Below are 23,032 nucleotides of genomic sequence, written 5' to 3'. Positions count from 1 at the left end.
TATCTTCAGTTAGGAGTTCCCCCTGACTTGTTAACAGACCACAGCTTCCTTGGTCCTTTTCTGGCCAGTATATTTATAGAACCTCTTCTTTTTGTCCTTAACCTCCTTTGCCAGGTGCAGCTTGTTCTTTATCTTTGCCTTCCTGATTTTTGTCCCTGCAGATTCTTGCTGTTTGCTGGTATGCTTCCTTGGTGACCTGCCCATTCTTCCAGTACCTGTATGCTTTCCTTTTGCATTTGAGACATTTTAGAAGCTCCTTGTGCAGCCATTTTTCTTGTGCTTCCAACTGTCAGGACAGTTTCTTGTTGGGTTTCCAATACTGTGCCCCTCAGAAGCTCCCAGCCCTCCTTTATCCTTAAATCTCTCCTCCCATGTCACCATGCTTATTAGTCCTTAAATTGGATGAAATCCACCTTCTCCAAATCTGGCATCCACACGTTGCTGATCTCATGCTATCCTTGCCTCAGGAACTAGAATTTTATCACACTGTGATTCCCTCCTCCCATGTTACCCATCATCTTCATATCCTCCACCAGGTCTTCCCTGTTGGCCAGGATAAGATCCAAGATAGATGATCCCCTAGTTGGTTTCTCCACTTTCTGGAAGGGAAGGTTTTCTTCACACAATTTTGGAACTGGCCTGACATTTATGTTTGGCTGCATTGTTCTTCCAGCAGATGTCTGGAAAATTGAAGTCTCCTAGTACCATCCATAGCTTTTGGATAGATTCAAAACTGGGTTCAAGTTCAGCGAAGACCATGGTGAACTTGTAACTGGGTTCAAGTTCAGCGATGGCCACGGTGCCCCTGGAGTCCCCTTGGCCCTTATCAACTTCACTGTCTTTGGGTAATTACCCCTTCACCCTCCTGCCATGCTTCAATGTATTTATCTTTTAGATAAAGGGAGGCTGCCCCATGCCCCCACTAGAATCCTAGTTCTTTTGGCTTGGCTTACTTCCAGGTAAGGTGGCTGCATGCAGAGCACAGGAGCTTCAGAGATCAGAGCAGAGGGCTTTATCTAGCACTTAACCTGATTTAGGATTAGCTTCTGTCCTTACTTGTGTAGGAACATAACTAGTTTCTCTATGGCTCTCATAGACTGGCAGGGCTGAGACCCCCATCCTTCCCTAGATTCCCACCCTCCCTTAACTCATGTGCCAGGCAGCAGTTTTAAGTTCTCCAGTGGGATTTCTATTTTTGTAGCATTTACCTTTGTCAACTAGAATTTTCCTCAGCAAAAGATGTTCCTGTTCTTTGTTCATCTGTTGTTATGGAATCAAAGCCTTATAACAACAATAATAATTAAAATAATTAATACCTCGCACTTAGGTAGTGTCTTTCATCTGAGGATCTTAAGCAGTGGTTAATTAAGCCTTGCAATGCCTCTGTGAAGTAGTTATTAACAGCGATAAAGAGCCAGAGGTCAACCTGCCTCTGATATTGGCTTTGTTTAGTCTCCCGATTATTTCTGCCTGGAATAAGTGCACGTACGTGCAGTTTTGCACCATCTGAATGAGCTCCCCACTCTTCTCTGGATGACACGTGCATGTTGATGAGAGAGCAGCAGGCCTGGGCTGTTTGTTATCAGTTTTTCCTCAAAGCATCTGTGCAGTTTCTCTCCTGTCATTCCTGGCCCTGTCCCAAGCCAGACACGACCCTGAGGTTCACCATGCTGTTTATCCAGCATCCGTCACAACCACACTTCCAAGAAAGCGGGTCACTTCTGACAAAAAGGTGCCATTAATCACCCAGTGGGAGGCATGCGTGGAGGTGGTATCTGTTCTTCCCGTCTTCCCACCCCTTCCTCAGAGCACTTATAACAAGTTCCTCAGGTTTTGCTGATCTGGATCACCAGAGACCTGACTGAGTGAACCGTGCTAAGACTGCTCCTACTCTCCTGTAGCTCAGTTTTTTTTTAGCAGTGTTATTTGCAACACACGGGGACGTGAAACATGCCCACTCTGCCGCTCAAAGCTTATGACAAAACAGCCTTTTCCCCTCCTGCTCCCTCGGGGCAGCACAGAGCTATGGCTTGGGTAGTGGTTGTCCACAAAGCATGTTGCAACCTGACGGACAACCAAACCCTCTTTGCAAAGCCTCTGGCTCAAAACAACAGGCTGTACTGGAGTTCTGGACTTATCTGTACCCCCGGATAGCCTTGTCTTATGTGTTTGACATAATTATTCTTGGCCTCCCGAGAAGTCCTCATTCCTGCATCAGGGCTTTTCTGGAGTGTGCTGGGTTATAGCAAACATTAGACAAACTTCCCACTCGCAGCAGATGGTTGTAACCAGTAGCAGTCAAGCTGTCCCATGGTAGAATCTCTGCTTCCTGGCCCCCATACAGCCAGGATCTAGCTGGGACCTCCATCCTATTTAGCAGTATGGTTGAGGGCTACATTGAGTCTCCGTGATGTAGATCAGGGCTGTCTAACTGGCATTGTGCAGGCTCCCATGCCTTTCCTCTGCTCCCTTTGCTTACCCCCATGGATCTGGGCACCTCTCCCACTGACTGTCATCTTGCCTGCTCCTACTATTGCCACCATCCTCTTCTCCAGGCTGCCGTGGTCTCCAGGCTCTCCCTCCCTCTTCCAGCTTTCACTGTATGCCACCATTCTTGTACACGTTGTGGTCCGTGACCACTCAGAAGTTGGATAACCCTGATGCTGAACATTCCCAAACCTCTGACTACTGGAAGAAAGGAGGAATGTAATCCTGTTTTACCAATGACTTCAATATGGCCAGGGCTTCTCCCTAGGTTCCTGCACTGTATTCTCCAGTGCTTTACCTGGTCCGCTTTTAAATGCCCCACATGGCTGGGTTTCTGCCACTTCCCTGTGACCCAGCTTAATAGATCAGGAAGCCTCTGCTGACATCCAGCATACATTTTCCTTCTCTTGCATGCTGCGCTGGGCAGGGATTAGCAGGACAGCTTGGCTCTACAAAGTTAATTTTGAGCTCTGAAGATCTAGATAATGTGACATGAAATACAAGACAACTGTGTTGTAATGAAGTGGAACTGGTACAGTATTTCAGGTGCCAGCCACAGGAGATGTACTGTCCCAGGAGAGTCTGCGGAAGGTAACTTCTACTAATGACTCATTATGCTTATAATATACCAACTCCCTTCTCGCTACCCAATTATCATCTCCCACACACACTGTAATAACTCAGATGTCTGAAAGGGCTACTTCGCTATCTTTACTGGCAGCATGCTGCCGGCATTCACTGCATGAATGATGGTTTCTGTTGTATGAGACCCCCCTTCTGTACTGTGCAGATGCAAAGCATTGTACCTAGGAGAGCAGGACATAAAAAACCTTGTAGGGCAGGGGACAGTCGGGCAGCCCACGTGACATTCCTGAGAGCACTTGCTGCACAGTCCTGGTTACTTCTGCAGTTGCTCAATGCTAGCTAGATGCCAGCTGTTGGGAAGGGGTAGAAGGAGAAAGGACTGAAAGTGGAGGCCATAGCTAAGTGCCACATTACCAAGGTAAGGATCATGCAGGTGTCAGGCATTCCTACGTCTCCGACATGCCTGTTCTCGCGCTATACGTGCATGGATGGGCATGAGTGTTTCTCCTGTTAAGCAGTGGGTACTACACAGACTTGCTCTGGAGCACAGCAGCCTGGTGGGCCCTGTTTAGCCCTGTCAAAGGACTTACAGGAACATGGGCCCAGTGAACAAGACACTCAAGAGTTACTAGCGTAGGGAAAGGCCCCAGGTGAAGTGCAGCACAGATGAAGTTAGAAGAAGGCGCGTCCCGGCATCGTGTGCCCTTCTGATCCTGGGCCTTCTGAAGTTCACCTGTCAAGTACCACTGAGTTGACTAAGTAAGAATAGAGTAAGTTCAGCATAATCACAAAGCAATGACCTGATTGCTGAACAGTGCTGAACATTGCAGCTGAATGGTAAGAGCTTACAGCAAGAGGTTACAAGGTAATTAATCTCTAAGACAGTTCTCAGCATCAAGAGTTAGCAATTCACCTGGAAAAGCTGATAATCACTGGGGATTTGACTGTGTGGCTGATAATAGTGGGCTTAATTTGCATGCAGTCACAGCTTCAATGGCAGAGCAATGATTTGAACCCAGAGCTTTTGAGCTCTATTTTTCTAGCTTAACATAAGAGTGAGGACCAACTTTTTTTTCACTCACCTCAGTCCTCGAGAGCCTTTCTCTAAGCGCTCGTGCGAACCTGCCTGATGTTGATGCACCCAACTTGACACTCCCAGTGGTTTATTTTTTAACTGTAATTGCTCCAGCTGTGTTTTAGTGTGCTATGATTACTCCAGCTGTTTTCTTATTGTACGGTAATACAGTAGCTCCAGCTGTTTTCTTGCTATACTGTAATCACTCCAGCTGTTTTTCACTATACATTGATTAACTAGGCTTTTTTCTTCCCTCTTGAATTCAACTTGATACAATATACGCATTCTGCCTCTCAAGGGATCAATAATTCTCCCTGAGTATGGATATATTGTAAATTGTACATGTGGGTTTGTCTCGCTTACAGATCTATTCAGTTTATCTAAATTGGCTAATGATTGTGCATAAAGCTCTTTTGTTTTCTTTGTAACTAAAACTCACCTGGTACATTCATTACAACTTCACCATTTTAGAAGAACTGCTATTTTTTTCCAGTTTAAAATAATAGCAGAAGGTGATTTTAAAGTACAGCTCTACTCTAGACAGTGCTTGTGTAAAAAAGTGCTCTTGTACTCTCAATGAGCTTTAGTTCAAAGTGCCCCACCACCATTTTTCAGCACGGGGACACTGATACAGCACTGCAGCTGTGGGGGGCCTGGTGCTTCCGTCCGTGGCTGCGGTGCCCCCCGGGGACTGCCTGGGCTGGGTGCCTGCAAGCAGGTGTCACTGGGGGTGCTGCTGCTGCTGTGGAGGTCCTCCCCGCAGCTCAGGGACTGCTCAGCCCTCTGGCAGCTTGCTCTCACAGGGGTTTACATCGGTTTAAATTGAAATGGGGTTTTTAAAAACTCACCGCTTCAATTTAGGGAGAGTTAAGCCAAAGTAAACCACTGTGACATGTACAAGGAGCCTATAGGACTAAATCCATGAAAGGAGTTAGGTGCTTAAGTCCATTTTGGTTGCCTTGGTCCAACATGGTGCTGCTCAAAACGTATGCCTAGGTGTAGATGCCTCCTTATAACCCTGAGTCCAGTGCCTAAATCCTGAAGAGAGGCAGGACTTAAGACATTCCCCTATCCCCAGTGTTTCCTGTTGGATATATTGGCTGTCTGCACCCACTCACTGACCTGGTTACCATGAATCTTTTTCAAAGCATCAAATTCTCACATGCACAGGGTAGGAGGGTGTATCAGCACATAGCTCAGGGCAGAGGATTCTGTAATGGCAGCCATGTACCTAAATCAAATCCCCTTTTTGATTAGTGACAGCGGGTTAAATCCACAGTCTTCAGTGCCTTTTCCTCTTGGGAGCCGCTCAGAGCCTGCCAAAGCTCTGGGAGGGTGAGCTGGATTCTGGTCTGGCCCAGGCATCATCATCTGAGTGGTGAAGTCCAGGGTCAGCAGCGCAGGCAGGGGACCAAATTCCTTCCTCCTTTAACTGCACTGGTTTTAGTGGGATGAATTTGGCCCAGTTTTTTGGCGGAGTGGCACAGGTGTGCTTGAGAGCCTAGTTTAGCCTGTAGAATTGCCCTTGCTGGGGATGATGCATGAGAAGGTATTCGCCCAGTTTGGCGGAGGTTGCACACCTAGCAGCTTTTCTTTAACAAACAAAAAGAAAAAAAAATACATGAAGAACATGGAGGCAGAGCAGCGCACCGGGACTCAGGAGATTTGGATTCCACTCTTGTCTGCTGTGGGACCTTTTTGTTTCCTTCTGTCTTTTTGGACTGCAAACTCTTAGATAAAGGGGGCTTCTCTTACTATGTACCTGCCCAGTATATACCTCCATGGGACTATTATAGCCTCTAGTCATGATCATGAGGTGAATAATTAGAAGCAAAAATAATAATACTGTAAACGGGGCACATAGGCTCTGGAGAGACTGAGATGCAATAAACATGGAATCCCTTGATGCTTCTCACAAAGCTAATTTCCAAATAGCTCCATCATGTAAAGTTTTAAAAACGGAAACTGGAGAGAATTAGTTTTAATTCTTGCCTTGCGTAGCTGTCCAGTCCTTTGAATCTGAGACCGACATAAGGTTCTTATTAAAAAATATATGGGAAGTCTTTAATGAGCAACTGTCTGTGCAATTAATGAAAATAGTGAAAATTCATGAATAATAGGACCCTTGGTTGTGTTTTATTTTGTCTTTTTTGACATGGAGCCAGCAAACTTGATTTGCATAGTCTGTTTGTGTATTGCTGCAGAAAGCTGGATGTTCCTAGATGAGTCATCGGAAAAGAAATTGCTAGGTACATAGCGGAAAAGAACAAAGAGGGGATTTAGGAAAAAAAAAGGTTGGAAACCCAGTTGGAAAAGGGATGGGAAGGCCATTCCCCTGTTGGAGCTCTTTTGAATAAAAAACGGTTGTCTCTGTTCATTGCCAGGGCTGAGAAAAACCCCACTCCTGACACCAGTTGCCAAGCCAATGTGGGCAGCTGCCCAGCTTTTCCCAGAATGCACAGAGACAGCCACAGTTCCATGACATTGGAGGGCTGGAAACATAAAGGCAGGTTTTGACTGGATAACCTCTTGTCTGGACACGAGGCAACCATGTTTCTTGAAGCTATCCCTGTTACAAAGTAGTACTTAAAAGTCATAAGTTGCTGAGAGTCTGTATGGAGGACCCAGATGTATAATTTGGATTTAGATCTGAACTTGGGACTGTTTGGACCTCGGGTGTTGGTTTAGACTGGTGATTCTCAACCAGGGTGCCATGGCACCCTGAGGTGCCACAAGATCATTAGAAGGGTGCCATGATGTGAGGAGTTAAGCAGATGAGTGCAGGCTTAGACTTGTCCCTGCCTGGCTGATCTCCCTCCCTTACTATCCAGCCCCTTTGCATGGAGGTAAGCACTGTAATATATACATTAATTTTTTAAATTGGGTGCCACGCAATTCATAAAAGTTATGTTGAGGGGGCCTTGAGTCCAGTGAGGGTTGCCTTGAGTCCAAAAGGCTGCAAGCCACTGGTTTAGATGTTTCTTCCATATACAAAGTGAAGGCCAAATGTCTTCCAGCTTCTGCAACGGTTCCAGTGCAGGTTGGGTCAGTAGTTACTCTGTCTAAAATGCATTTGGCCACCTCATATTCCTAAATATGTCCTGGGTTGGCAAATACAGCATCCAGATCTAGCATGGTCAGGGCAACTGGAAGGAGAGGAAGGGTTGCCTTTCCTGGCATCCTACCCCAATTGCTGACAGAAGCAGCCTTTCCTCTGTGCACAGGAATCCTCTAACTTCCACCTCCCAGTCGGTTCCTGTTTCACCATTAAACTGTCTGTACTTCAGGGGCAAGTTGCAATATCTTTTTGGCAGGCAAAGGTGGTGCAAGCCAGGCCCCCACAACCCTCCGGTGCATCCCTTTCACGCAGAGATCAATGACAAAGGCGGGGAAACAGCAGCACCTCTCTGTTCTGTCCCCTCGGAGGTTATTCCAGGACATTAAGTGATGAAGCGTCTCCTTTATGAGATGGAATGGCTCATTAGCAGGCGGGGTGCTGGTGGCCAGAGCACTTCTCAAGGCATATAGGAGGATTCCTAGGGCTAGATGCAGAAGGGGATGCTTTCATTTCTGCACACACTGTCCCCAAGATCCAAGACGTGAGTGGTATTGATTCAAGACTCCTTCCTCCCTGCTCTCTTCTCTGTGTGTGCTTGGGAGGTGAGCAGCAGGGAGCACTGGTTTGTTGATCCTCAAACTGTTGTTCAAGTGTCAGCGTGAGAGTTGTGGGAATCTATTACCATGCAAAGCCTGGAAATACTGGATCCTGTCTACAGAAAGGGAGGGGACCTAGCTTTGGTGGTCTTTAGGGGAATTGCTGAAACAAGGCAATAGCAGCAGCATCAACTGGAGCTTTTGTTGATTCTTGCACATATGCTCAAACACACAGATGTGTGCATCCGCATTCACAAAATGCCCCCACCTTCAGCCACATAAGGCTATGCATAAAGTGCACTCATTCATACACACATGCACTCTTTGATGCACGTGAATGCATCTACACAACTCTCAATCCATGATCACATGTATATGTATGTGGGCACACACACACTTACATGCATAGTCACAGATATGTTTTCGCGTGTGTAAACACTTCCCTACAGCTAGTGTGAACCAGAAGGACTTGGAACATTTTCTGCCACAGAAGCATAAAATAGTTGTGTAATTAGCGGTAAACTACTGAGGAGAGCAAATCATTCTCTACTTAGGAACAGTCACAGTCAGGCATGTGTGTTGCTTTATTTAAAATAAACGTTTAAGGAGAAAAAAAAAAAGGCTCTTCAAAGGATTCAGTTTTGGCACAACAAAAGCATAAATCCCCCCTCTATTACTGTGGAATGAAAACCTCTTAAAGATATGAGCAGTAGAAGAATAAAACACCCCCCGTAACACACACACTTTCTCTACATGCTGAGGTGTACTGTACACATTAGTGAAGAAATCACTAGAGTTCACTTAAACTGCTGTGTTCAGATGTTTATACAAAATGTCAGCAGCAGTAATAGTTGCACATTACTAACTCAGTGCCTAAGCAGCAGGGTAGAACTGAATGCTTTTTGCCTCTGGAGACCTGAGTTCAAAATCAGACTTGTCTCACATGTGAAATGAGGTTTCCTTTCTTCCTTCTCCTTTTTGTTTTTATAGTCGCAAGCCACATTGTTCTAGGTGGCTGTTTGATTTATCTGGCTTGCAAAGCAGCAACACTAATTCAGTAGGCTCTGAACAGTAGGCCAGGGCTGGAACGGTGACAGGGTTACAAGGCAGGACTGAGGGGCATGAGCAGAGCTGTGGGAAGGTCCCCAACCCAGAATAGCTGGGTTTATAAGAGATTGAGGGGTATCGGCAAAACTGGGTGTGGGCTCTGGCCTGGAGTAGCAGGGGGGTGTCACAGGTTGGGACTGAGATGCATTAGCCAAGCTGTGCGTAGCTCGAGATGATCTATCAGAGAGCACTGCATATCAGAAAGGAGGAGCGATGGCGGAGCTGCGGGAGGAGGACTGAGCTGGGGCTATCAGCATTCCTCCTTTGTTAGCACTAAAAATCCACTGCCAGGCTTCAGAGAAATATTAAAGAAAAACACGCACTTTCAATTCATGCCAGAAACAAGGCTTCTATCAGCCGCTGCTTGGCTGCTGATACGACTTGCAGGCAGTCAAAGGCAGGCACCGTGGGATGGCGAGAAAAGGGCAGCTTTATCCTAGAGCTCCCATTACAGGGAGGGTGAACTTGTTTATTGGAGCCATCAGGGAGTCGGCCCTTACCCCATGCTTGTTCTCTCTGCTAATTCACATCGGGACTGGATCATGGCAAATCCTGTTGCTTTGCAGAGCACAGACATGACCAGATGGGATGAGACCCAGGCTCTGTCTGCTCCAGCCTCTTGTCTGTGACAGTGGCCAGCCTCAGTGGGAGGTGAAAGATGCCCTGGGGAAGCAGACTTCCCCGAGGCAAGCCTCTATGCAGAGCATCGGGGGTGAGCCCTGAAGTGTGAGATATTCTATCCCTTCCAAAACGTCTTGTCAGCACTGCATCAACTCTGGACAGCCTTGCTATTCATGTAATGAGAATGCATGAACTTGCAGAGCTCTTGGGTAGCCCCAGTGCCATGGGGTTTGGTAAGGCTGAGATTGTTGTCTTTTAAGTTTTCTGCTCTGGTTTATGTTTCAGTGCATGCTTGTGGGTGCACACACGCTGCTGTTTCTAAGCAGCCAAAAGTGAGTGTACCAGCAAGGGAGATGTGTGCTGTGCTGAAGTCTGCTTCCAGACTCAGAGTTGATACTGCCCCTGTGGAGCCCACCCCCCACATTAGAATCATAGAAAATGAGGGTTGAAAGGGACCCCAGGAGGCTATCTCGTCCAACCCCCTGCTCAGAGCAGGACCAGCCCCAACTAGATCATCCCAGCCAAGGCTTTGTCTAGCTGGGTCTTAAAAACCTCCAAGGATGGAGATTGCACCACCTCTCTGGGTAACCTGTTCCAGTGCTTCACTACCCTCCTAGTGAGAAAATTCTTTCTAATATCTAACCTAAACTTCCCTTGCTGCAACTTGAGCCCATTGCTCCTTGTTCTGTCATCTGCCACCACTGAGAACAGTCCAGCTCCATCCTCTTATGAACCTCCCTTCAGGTAGTTGAAGACTGCTATTAAATCCCCCCTCACTCTTCTCTTCTCTAGACTAAATAACCCCGTTTCTTCAGCCTCTCGTCAGAAGTGATGTCCCCCAACCCCCTCACCATTTTTGTTGCCCTCTGCTGGACTCTCTTCAATTTGTCCACATCCTTTCTGTAAGGGGGGCCCAAAACTGAACACAGTACTCCAGATGTGGCCTCACCAGTGTTGAATAGAGGGGCATAATCACTTCCTTTGACTTACTGGCAACGCACCTACCAATGCAGCCCAGGATGCCATTGGCCTTCTTGGCAACAAGGGCACACTGCTGGCTCATATTCAGCTTATTGTCCACTGTAACCCCCAGGTCCTTGTCTGCAGAGCTGCTGCCCAGCCAGTCAGCCCCCAGCCTGTACTGGTGCATGGGATTGCTCCATCCTAAGTGCAGGACTTTGCACTTGTCCTTGTTGAACCTCATAAGATTTCTTTTGGCCTAATCATCCAATTTGTCTAGGTCACTCCGAATCCTATCCCTACCCTCCAGCGTATTTACTATTCCCCCCAGCTTGGTGTCATCTGCAGACTTGCTGAGGGTGCACTCTATGCCATCTTCCAGGTCATAATGAAGACATTGAACAAAACTGGCCCCAGGACCGAACCCTGGGGCACTCCACTTGATACCGGCTGCCAAGTAGACATCGAGCCATTGATTACTACTCTCTGAGTCTGATGCTCCAGTCAATTTTCTATCCATCTTACAGTCCATTCATCCAGCCCATACTTCCTTAGGTTGCCTGTGACACTGTTGTGGGAGACTATCCAAAGACTTGCTAAAATCAAGGTATACCACATCTATTGCTCTCCCTGTGTCCCCAGAGCCAGTCATCCCATCATATAAGGTGATCAGGGTGGTCAGGCATGACTTGCCCTTGGTGAATCTATGCTGACTGTTCCTAATCGCCGTCTTTTCCTCCAGCTGCTTAAAAATGGATTACTTGCGGCTCTTCTCCATGATTTTTTCAGGGACTAAGGTGAGGATGACTGGTTTGTAGTTCCTTGGATCCTCCCGTTTCCCTTTCTTAAATATGGGCACTATGTGTGCCTTTTTCCAATCATCTGGGACCTCTCCTGGTCACCATGAGTTTTCAAAGATGATGGCCAGTGGCTCTGCAGTCACGTCAACCAGCTCCCTCAGCACCCTCGGTTGCATCCCACCTGGCCCCATGGATTTGTATGTGTCCAGCTTTCCTAAATAGTCCCTAACCTGTTTTTTTGCCACTGTTGGCTGCTCACCTCCTCCCCAAATTGTGCTGCCAGGTGCGGTAGTCTGGGAGCTGAGCTTGCCTGTGGAGGCTGAGGTGAAAAAGGCACTGAGCCCTTTAGCCTTTTCTGCATCCTCTGTCACTGGGTTGCCTCCCCCATTCAGTAAAGTACCCACACTTTCCCTGCTCTTCCTTTTGCTACAGTTGTAGAAACCCTTCTTGGTATCCTTTATATCCCTTGCTAGCTGCAACTCCAATTGTGCTTTGGCCTTCCTGACTTCATCCCTGCTTGCCCGAGTATGTTCAGAAGCATCTGGCCATTTGAGATCTGCTGTAGAATTGGGGCCTAATATGAATGGCAGCATCCTTTTGGGGATAGGGCTTGGATGGAAAGAAACCTGGGTTTACCCTGGCCCTACCAGTGACCTGCTGTCTGGTTTGGGGCAGATCAGTTCCCCTATCTGAGAGTCTCTTCCCTGTCTGTACAATGGGGAGTAGCAATGCTGACCTCCTATAATGTGCTTGCAGATTCTGTGGACAGAAAGGTTTATATATGTGTTGGCTGTTATTTGATTGGTTCATGATCATTGAGAAGTAATTTATAGTGATCATCATAATCTAATCCCAATCATATCCCCCTTTCTCTTTCTGTAAAGTGCCCAGCACAACGGGGACCTGTATTATCTCGGGGCCTCTTAGACACTGCTGCAGTACAAATAATAATGAATAATGTCTGTCTCTGCATATTTATGGTGCTTCAGAACACCCCTCATGGGGTGTGGTGAGGGTTGTTCGGTCACTAAAATGCTTTGATAGCTTCAGAGAGAGAGAGAAGATGTTATAGAAGGGCAACGTAGTAATCAGTTCCAGGCTGCCACTGAGGATTATGTCTTGCCTAATGGGCAATGGGAGCACACTGGAAAGTTTGTGCTGAAGCATCTTTTGCTGTGAAACATCAGGTGCATTGCTAACACTTGTAATTAAATGGAACATTTGCATAGTGTTGGTCATGGTTTCAATTTGCAGATAAATTCTCTGCATTTGTTTCCAGGAGGAGAAAAAATATATCTCTTTCTCTCTCTGCCCCAAAGGTTTCCATAATGCTCCATGAATTTAATAAGTGTCTTGTGTACATGTGTAGGACACAGCACCTCTGATTAAATTAACTTGTAAATCAAGTGGAAATTGTGTATTTGCATGGTGGGAGCAGCGCGCCAGGCGATTCCTCTCCTATGGCCATGTAATTAGATCTGAGCAAAGGCTGCAAAAAAATTGTCCACGGCTGTTTATTTGAATGAGGAACTGAATTCCCGTCCCCTGCCTCTGCGCCGCTATTGCATTTGCTTGTGGTGGGTATTCCATCTGGAGACTTCTCTGGCAGGGATGTTCACGAAAATGAATGGTATTCATGAGAAAACACATTTTGACTTTGCAGTCTCTCGGGCCTTGAAGCATCGTGTCACTAAGTGTATGCCTAATTTTTAAGCACCTGGATGGAGCCCTGTTGATTTCAATGCAGTTACCCGGGGGCATAAAATTAGGTGTATGCTTAAGTTCCTTTCTGAATCGTGGCCTCACTGCACTCCTGACTCTGAGTTGCCTTGATCCAGTCAAGGGCCGGGAGCACTTCATATCACCTTCACGTCCATTTGGAATTAATCAGAATAGCTCAAACATTGAACACGTGCAACAAACTGCTTGTGAAGGTGCTGCAGGCTGAGCACCTTTTGGAGACATTGTAGATAGATGGATTTGAGCAAAGCCCAAGCCGCTCCCAGAGAAAAGAGGAAACCGCGCATGAAAGCAAGTCACCTGCATTTGCTACAAAGGCACATCTCTAGCCAGGGTTTGCAACCTGTCTTGAGCAAACCTCAGTTGAGTTTTCAGTGTGTCTTGGAAAAGTTACAGTGTTGTTTTGAAACCCTGAAAATGCCCATTCAGCACTGAACTGGGCAGCACTTAGGGCTTTTGACTGAAGTCATTTCCTCCTTGGCCCTTCATGCTCAAAATGAAACATGAGGGTAAGACTTGTATTTGACTCAATCCCCCATGATCCCAAACTGTAGAATTAACAAAGATCGTTTGAGCCCAAAACAAATAGCAATGGTTGCAATGCAGCCTGTATCGCACATAAAACTAAAAAGCCTATTTTCAAGCAGGCAGTTTCAGGAAGGCCCAGCTAATGGCTGTTAATAATGTCTTTGGACTTTTCATCCTAGCTGTTATTTCATCAGCTCAGCCCCTGTGCATAGCGTTTAGCTTTTTTTAAGTGGGTATAATTGCTCCCTCTGCCTGAAATTAGAGGGTGCATTTTTCAAGCATTAAAGCTTGTAGCAGATGATACTGCTCATGAATAGTGATCTTTGCAAAGCAATTGCCCGTTCTGTCCTCCTTAATAACAACCTTGGGTTGGGGGATGAAAAAAGATGCATGCTCAATGAGTGCATATTGATCCTAGTGTCTTCAACTGTTGTTATTGTTTGTGGTTATTATTATTATTGTTGTTGTTAATTGGAGGGAATGGCTCTGCCACACCGAACCTGCCAGATTGTTTGCAGATTAGACGCTACACAAGGCTTTTATAGTAAGCATCAGGGCAGCACTCAGCACAGTCTCCAGGCTTGTGAGAGCAAAGGGGGCTGTCACTTCGTGGAATAGACACCTAACCCACGCTAAGACCATGGGGCTTTGTCATCCTCTAGTGGCTGGCTCCTGCAGACAATGTTGCAAGTCCACGGCTGGTTTTAGGCAACTGGGTCTGTCCATTTAGCTCCACCTGTAGAGGCTTGTGGCTTTCAGATCCACAGGTTCAGTCTCTGAAGATGACCCGGTGAGGGCTCTAATCGAAGCGGTCCTTTCCAACAATAGCTTAAGTGAGATTGTCTGCCCTGCCAGTATGGGAGGGTGCAGTAATCGGGTCACCAGGAAGCTTAAGTCCCTGGTTTATAGTGTGAATGTTATGTCGGGATAGGATTTTCAGCACTTGCCTAACTGCTCCTGTTGAGATCTGTAGCCAGCTTCCCCCCACCTCGAGGTGGGTGGCAGCAGAGGTGAAAGGGGCCGGTCTCTCTTCTGCTTGCACCGTCTGATGCTTCTGTTGTTGGGAGTGGGCCACGCTCTGTCATTGCTGCTGCGAATCACTCCAGAGCACTTACAGCCTGGGTCGGTGTCTGTTTTGCCTTGCTGTGTGTTTGAGTCAACGGTGTTGTAAAAATGATGATACGTTCTGGCCTGAGGCCAGAGGAGGGCCACCCGCATGATCCGGGGACAACAGGGCAGACCCTACAGTGAGAGACTGCGGGACCTGAACCTATTCAGCCTCCACAAGAGAAGGCTAAGGGGGGACCTGGTGACTGTCTATAGACTCACTAGGGGGGACCAGAAGGGTTTGGGGGAGACGCTGTTTCCCCTAGCGCCCGCTGGCATAACAAGGAGTAATGGGCACAAGCTGATGGAGAGGAGGTATAGATTGGACATCCGCAAAAACTACTTCACGGTTAGGGCGGCTAGGAGCTGGAACCAACTTCCAAGGGAAGTGGTGCTGGCCCCTACCCTGGGGGTCTTTAAGAAGAGGCTGGATGCCTACCTGGCTGGACTCGTTTGAGTCCCGTTTCTCTTTTTGGGGTTTTTTGTTGTTCTCCCGCCCTGGCGGGGGGTCGGGCTAGAAGATCTACTAGGTCCCTTCCGACCCTTAATCTATGAATCTATGAATCTGTTCGGAGCTGGGTATTTTGGTACTGGATGAGGGGGTTGTGGGGTGGGGTGAGAGGATGTTCTCTGTTCATGTGAAGCACAGAGCACCGAGGGAGGGGGGGCAGGTTTTGGAGATAGGAAGGGGACCTTGTTAAATGTGTCCCAGGAAGACCCAGAGAGTAGGTCTGGGGCTGGTTAGGCTGGTTACAGGGCTGGCCCCGAGTGACTTGGTTTGGAGTACACTTTGCCTGCCTCTCAGCCAGGTAGAAGCAACATCCCAAGAGCCGGGGATATGAAGGTGCATCTCAGCTGCACTGTGTAGCCTTTCTAGTTGAGACCACTGAAGAGCGTGAGACCACCAGCATTAGGGAACCAGGGAGGTAGGGGGAGCTGAGCCCAGCATACCTGAGGAGAGTAGACAGAGCTGAAAAGTCAGTACTGGGCAGCACTTACTGTTATCTCTGAGGCCGTAGTCCACCCCAGTCCCATGAATAGCAGCTTTTGGCTGACTGGATGGCATCTCAGTAAAGTCTGACATGCAGCAGCGACTGCTGGAGCAAGTGAGGCAAAGTAAAGTGATGGCCTGGACTTCAGCAGGGATTTGGCGTGATCTCATCACAGGTGGGGCAGAGAGATATGGATAAGGAGAACCTGCCCCTTCCCCGGGCTCTAGTCTCAGTCTCTAATATGGCTCTTGCCTCCCTCGCCTACAAGGACATGAGGTTTATTGCCTCCTGTGCGAGAGCCTTTACCTTTTGGGGAATGTAGAGCAGGTTTGCGCGTTAGTGCTGGTCAGGACACCCGGGCTTCATTTCCTGTCGGCGGTAGGACCGTGGACTAGTCATTTCCCTCCTTCACGCTTTGTCTATTAGATGGTAAGCACTTTGCAGCACAGGCTGCCCTTCACTGTGCTTGTGTCTGTGCAGCAAAGAACACAAAGGGAGAGCCCAGTGGTGACCAGCTGGTCATGTAATACAAATTACTCCTTTGCAGAGCTTAATTGATACCTTCTGCATTTCCGCACTTCCTTTTAATTCCAGGTAGGAACATCTAAGTGCGGCAGAAATGCCTGCTTTCCTCAGATCCTCTGCTGTGTTTTGCAGACCATGTTTGGGCAAGCATCCAAAGCCAGGCTATTCCAAACGTGCTCTCCCTTAGCACGCTCGTCATGACTATTCTGCTTGTGAATCCAACCAGCACCTGTGTGTCTCTCTTTACCGTTGTGCTTTTCCAAAGTGGTGGGCTGACTGGATTCAACAGAATGCAATTAAGATGCCCCAATAAAATATATACGAGCAGAAATAGCCAACAGATTCAACATCCGTGGGTTGGTTTGAGTGCCAGTTTATGGTGGATTGAGAGCTCCTGTTGCAGCAATCAGGCCAGAATGCACAGGATTACGCAGGGAGATTTGGGAAATGGTTTTTTTTCTTTCTTTGGGCTGTTAAACTTTATCAGGTTCTGCTCTTGCCTTCCTTGCCTTACTGTGGACATGAGGTTTATTACCTCCAATGCAAGAACGAGGGATGGTGGGGGAGAGGTCTGAGCATTTATCTATGTCAGTAAATCTGCCCTGTGCTCTAGATAGGTGAAAAAGGAAAGCTCTGTCTCTACTTCCCAGAGGCTGCTCTCTGTGCTTTGTACCATGGCGTGGCAGCGCAGGGTTTCTATAGGTCCGGACAGAAACATTATCCAAGGATCCCAAAGCTCTGCACAGACATTTGTTAACTGTGCCCCAGAGCAGCCCTGTGATGTAGGATTATTAGCCCCATTTCTCTGATGGTCATGTGGAAGTCTTAAGGGGTTGAGTGATTTGCCCAAAGTCTTATGGCCCCTCAGGTGTGAAGCCAGGTAAGGAGGTCAGTAGTCTGGACTCTGTGTTCTGTTCTCAAAGCTACAAGTGCCAGCTGGTGAGAATTGGCAGAGCTCAAGGCATTTCTGTAAGGTGGTATGGGAGGAGTGTCTGCTTCCTATCTCCTCTCTGCAGGGAACAGCAGATCATCAGCTGGGAGTGGGCACTGGGGAAGCACTTGTCAGAGCTTCAGCCTGATATTTCCTTCTTTAGCACAGTCTTGTGGATCCCAATGGCTGTAATGTTTAATTACCTTTGGATGAACTGAGGTAGTTGCTTATCATAGAATCATAGAAGTCGGGTCGGAAGGGACCTTGTAGATTTTCAAGTCTGACCCCCCGCCTGGGCGGAAGAAAAACTGAACTCAAATGAGTCCAGCCAGGTAGGCATCAAGCCTCTTCTTAAAGACCCCCAGGGTAGGAGCCAGCACCACTTCCCTAGGAAGCTGGTTCCAGATCCTAGCCGCCCTAACTGTGAAGTAGTTCTTGCGGATGTCTAATCTAAACCTCCTCTCTGATAATTTGTGTCCATTATTCCTTGTCATGCCAGGGGGTGCGAGGGGAAACAGTGTCTCCCCCAAACCCTTCTGGTCCCCCCAGTGAGTTTATAGACAGTCACCAGGTCCCCCCTCAGCTTTCTCCTGTGGAGGCTGAACAGGTTTAGGTCCCGCAGTTTTTCATTGTAGGGTTTGCCCTGTTGTCCCCTGATCATGCGGGTGGCCCTCCTCTGGACCCTTTCAATGTTGTCCACATCCCTCCTGAAGTGGGGCGCCCAGAACTGGACGCAGTACTCCAGCTGTGGCCTGACCAGCGTTGCATAGAGGGGGAGGATCACCTCCCTGGCTCTACTTGAGATGCACCTGTGGATGCACGACAAGGTCCGGTTAGCCTTGCCAACAGTGACCTTGCATTGTCGGCCCATGTTCCTCTTGGAGTCAATAATGACTCCCAGATCCCTTTCTGCCTCCGTGCTCTCAAGAAGGGAGTTTCCCATCTTATAAGTGTGCTGCTGGTTACTACTGCCCAAGTGCAGCACCCTGCACTTGTCAGTATTGAAACACATCCTGTTTTTGTTAGCCCACCCCTGTAACCTATCCAGGTCTTGCTGCAGTCTTTCCCTCCCTACTAGCGTGCTCACCTCACCCCAAATTTTGGTATCATCAGCGAATTTAAACAGGTTGCATTTCACCTCATCATCCAAATTGCTGATAAAGAGATTGAACAGCACAGGCCCAAGGACTGAGCCCTGGGGGACTCTGCTGCCCACTTCCCCCCAGGTTGAATATGACCCGTCCACCACCACCTTCTGAGCATGACCCTTGAGCCAATCTGCAATCCATCTGACTGTGTAGGCATCAATGCCACAGTTGCCTAGTTTTTTAATGAGGATGGGGTGGGAGATGGTGTCAAAGGCCTTGCTGTGAAGTCTAGAAAGACTACGTCCACGGCAACACCTGCATCCATTACCTTTGTGACCTGATCATAAAAGGCAATCAGGTTGGTCTGACATGACCTGTCTCTAATGAAACTGTGCTGGTTGTCCTTGAGCATCATCCCTGAAGCCGGCCCATCACAGATGTGCTCCTTGAGGATCTTCTCAAAGAGTTTCCCTAGGATTGAGGTAAGACTGACGGGCCTATAGTTGCCCGGGTCCTCTCTCTTCCCTTTTTTGAAGATGGGGACCATGTCAGTTATCTTCCAGTCATCTGGAAGGTAGCTCCTGCTTGACTCAGAAGCAGGAAATAAAAAGGTGTTCAGTGGTGTCAGAGCAGATCCTTGGCTTTTGCATCCTCCTTTGTTTATTGATGAACTCCAGAACAACTCTGAAACCACAATGGCCCCTTTGTAACTTTTGTTGAGGTGCATACACGGCCCCATCCCTGCAGCATTTTAGCAGATCACAGCCTTTGATATATTCAGCCTCAGGGCACCCCTGTGAGCAAGGACAGTACTGTTGTGCCTGTGTTACAGGTGGAGACTACGGGCACAGAGAGTCCATGACCTGCCCGTGGCTGCACAAGGGGTCTGTGGCACAGCAGAAAAAAAATAAAACCTGGGTCTCCCAACTCCCACGCTGGTGTCCTAAATCCCTGGTCCATCTTTCCCAGGCCCTCTGGGCAGACCCCTGCCCCCCCTCCCCTTCCCCATGGCAGCTCCGTGCTCTCTATCTGGGCCTGGCAGGAGATGGTAGAGTTAGTGACTTCTGACACCTCTGACCTGCAGCTGTCACAAGGAACTTGGGGTAAGCTGAAGTGTGTCAGCAGGTCCAGTGTAGCCCCCTTGGGCTCCAGAGGTTTCTGAGCGAGTGCTAGCTATCCAGGTTGCAGTCACATTGGTAGAGACAAAAGGAATCAGAACTCGTGGCAGAGGTGATATCTTTTATTAGACCAACTACATTTTTGCAAAAAAAAAATTCTTTAGTTGCAAGCTTTCTGGCACAAGCAGTGAATGAGTGCTAAGAATTTGCTACTGGCTGAGGAGTGTTTTAGTTTGGGAATCCTGAGGACCAGATCCTGAACAGAGGTAAATGGGTGTACTTCCAGGAAAGGCATTAGAGCTATGGCACCTTGCACCAGCTGGGGATCTGGGGTGACAGTGTGTGTGGCTGCTTTTTGTCGTCTTGCTGTGCTGAGTAAAAATGCCTTGTTAAGGAGTTACCTGGCTCCCACAAACCCTGCAGTTACCAGGTGCATTGATCTACAGGGCTTCACAACCTGAACTCTGAATTTCTTGGTCTTTCCAGGGGTTGGGGACTTGAATTGGATACAGTCTTTTGTATGTATGGCAGTGGCTGGGCTCTATTTGGGAGGAACGGGCATCATTATGCATGTGTTTTTTTGCTTTTTGCTTTTTTTTTTTTGGACTGTTCTGAGATCAGAAGGTGTCTTAGGGAAGCTGAGTGACTAGCAGAGACTTGTCTTTCCCTGCTGAATCCTATCTGTCTGTCTTTTCTTTTTTTCAGTCCCTGGAGGCATTGCTTCAGAGTCGCTCACATTCACTCCCTTGGAGGACATGATCTTTCTGAAATGGGAAGAGCCAGTGGAGCCCAACGGTCTCATCACCCAGTATGAGGTATGTTTTCTGAGCCAGGGCTATCCAACTTCTAAGCAGCCAAGGGCCACACCAGCAGAGACTGCATGTCCATAGACTGTACCAGTGCGAGGCATGGGCCTCCTAGGCTGCAAACTACTTGATGCCCCCACCTCACTGTACTGCATGAGAGCCCCCTCCTTCTCTCCTTGTGCCTGCTACACCATTTGTCCTCACCCCTGTCTCACGGCTGCACCTTATGCTCATGCACCCCCACCCCACACACACACTGCTGTGCTGTTCCCTGCCCCCACTGCACTGTATTCATGCTCTTCTCTCCCTCAATCCCACAGACCATGCACCACCTCCCCTGCAGGGGCAGGCAGTGGAAACTGGAGGAGGGAGGGAAAGCCAGGAGACTCCAGCTGCTGTTGCAGCCGGAGCACTTGAGGAGTGGTGGCCAGGCAGGAGCCTGGGCATGGTAACTTAACTCCTTGCAGGCCTTGTGTGCCAGTTGGACAGCTCTGCTTTAAGCCACTGCTAAATGCTATGGGAAAAAATTGCTGGGGCCAGGTGTGATGCACACACCAGCAACTTGGTGACAACCCTTTGAATGTATCAGGCCTTGTTAACATACTATATACCTTTTACTTGAGCCTTGGAAATATGACCTAAAATGTACCGGGTAGAAAGCAAAAATAATAATTATTAAATAAAAGTGATGATGAAAACAGTAATATAACCCAAGATATTATCTTGTGTCTGTCACTGATTCACTGGATAGTCCTAGTTGCATCCTGTAGATCCAGTAGTTGGGTGCGTGCTTTTCAAGATACCTAATTATAGACATATAGAGCCTGATCTTCAAAGGGCACTGGGAGTTGTGCCGTCTTAACATCTCTGACAGTGACAGCCCAGCCCACTGCTACTGGACAGCCAAAAAATGAGTTGCACAAAATGAGAAGCTGCACAGGAAAATTTGCTTTGAAATCTCCCAGTGCCTCTGTTCCCCCAGGGGATGGTTCCCAGTTAGTTCTCAAGACAACAGTGAGGCATCAGTTAAGCATGCATGTGAGAAGGGGAAACACCATTTAAGTGCTGAGGAGTATTAGCTCCCCTGGCTGCTGTTTTTCTGTAGCAGGTCCCAAAGGCCTTATAACATCTGGGAACCCAAAAGGCCTGCTCCTTGCTGGTCAGGCTGCGCTGAAAGAGTTGATAGAGTTGATTCCTTTATCAGCAGGGCAACAAGAAGAGACTTGCTTTGTGCGTCTCTTCCTGCTCGCTTTGGTGTGGAGAGAAAATGTCACATTGTGACTGGTGCGTTTCTTGAATGGGCATGCTGGTGTGTGTGGGCCCCGCCATGTCTCCCAAATGCAGCCAGGCAAGACTTCCTCTTATCTCTCTCTGCTTTTCATCCTTTGCTTCAGCCTCTTTGACATCAACAAAATTATTAGAGCAAGGAAACAGACAAATGAAAAGCTGATTGCTATCTCCATTCCCCGTGCGGCCGCGCTCCAGGCTGGACTGCGGCTTCTGGGGAGCAATGATGACTGGGGACTCGGCATTCATTCTGGAAATGCCGGGTTTAATCTCGGAGATTAAGGGCAACCACGCTGGTGCCGCTACCTTCAAGCCCGTCACTTGGAGCATGCGATCCAGCCTGCCTCTTGCTGACCGTAGGGTGGAGTCTGTCTCATTCTCTCTCTGTCTTCCTCTTCAGTGTCCCTACAATCACTTTGCAATAGCTTTTGGATGAGACGCCCTGCTTGGGACTCGTATTTAAAAAGTACAGCATCACCCATTTCAACAGGAGGCTCTGAAGAGGCTGGCGGGTGTCTCTGTGCTGCACAGAGTGTGTTGTCTCTAACTCCTCTCTGACATCTAAAGTGAAAAAGGAGTTGGGGGGATAGTTCACCTTACATCCCAGCATGGGCGACTGTGCCTCCTGAGTCTTGGGGGCACCAGGTCACCTACGGGGGAGTTCCCCACCGCCTATTGCTGACTGGGGAGGGGGCTGCACTTCTGCTGGCACTTCCTGTTTCACGGCTGTGTTTCCAGGGGGTGCACGGCTGATCTCGGGGGGTGCACATGCACCCGTGTGCACCCCCTATGCGTCGCCAATGAATCCCAGCCATCTTCCATCCTACAGACTGCTTGGCTCGAGCAGGCCCTTAGATGGGAATAACAAAGCAGAGGCGAAAGAGCTAGTGACAGAGCTGTATGTAGAAATAGGTTGTATGTGATGGGCATTGACAGAACTGAGCAGAGTCCCAGGGCTGGACCAACTGAGGCAGGGAGTGCACACTGGGGCTGAGGGTCCTGGGCAGACCTGTGTCAGGTCCCCGAACCAGACGGTGAAGACCTGTGACGTGTGCATTTGGGATGGTAGCACAGTGCTGGATCTGTCTCATACTCCAAGCGATTGAAGCGTCAGATCCGAAATACCAGCATTGTTGACAGATTGGTAACACCTATTTTTATATTCAAACCAAACCCATACCCAAACTGTTTCCACACCTCCCCCACATCCACGTCACGTATGGTGGCACTCAACCCACTCTGTCACATCTACCCAGAGGGCAGAACCCCCCTCCTGCATACCCTGCACATCTGCCTCATACTTTCCTCTCCTCCATGAGGCGCAGACAGAAGTGCAGCTCCCTGCTGTAGCTGAAAGAGCTTTGCAGGAAGTGTTCTGAGTTGCAACGATCTTCTAAACAGAAGTTCACTGTTGGTTTCAGGTGGGGGGAGGTGCCAGGGGTGGGGTAGGAATCTAGTTGCTGGCTGGAGCCTGCAGCTGGTTTCCCCTAGCAATAGTCCCTCCTCACTCCCAACCTGCCCCTGGTTCAGGATGGGAGTGGGGAAAGGGAGGAGAGGGAGCTTGTTCTAGGGGTTCCCCAGTCAGTGCTGGAGTGTGGGGTGGGTGAATTGGAGTGCCCCA

General features: G+C 48.4%; 1 protein-coding gene across 2 annotated transcripts in view; it reads left to right on the top strand.

The window, feature by feature from the left end:
• Positions 1-23,032, top strand: part of PTPRU (protein tyrosine phosphatase, receptor type U) — a 246,083-nt gene that overhangs the window by 85,918 nt on the left and 137,133 nt on the right. For both annotated transcript variants that reach the window (XM_019512143.1, XM_019512142.1), the window contains exon 8: positions 20,024-20,133. In XM_019512143.1, coding sequence (XP_019367688.1) covers positions 20,024-20,133 — 110 coding nt within the window. The remainder of the gene's footprint in view (positions 1-20,023; positions 20,134-23,032) is intronic.

The sequence above is a fragment of the Gavialis gangeticus genome, unplaced genomic scaffold, assembly GCF_001723915.1.
Source record: "Gavialis gangeticus isolate Ggan-Ray unplaced genomic scaffold, GavGan_comp1, whole genome shotgun sequence".
NCBI classification, from domain to species: domain Eukaryota; kingdom Metazoa; phylum Chordata; order Crocodylia; family Gavialidae; genus Gavialis; species Gavialis gangeticus.
Note: the sequence above shows the minus strand (reverse complement) of the source record. Positions and strands in the feature narration are given on the sequence as shown.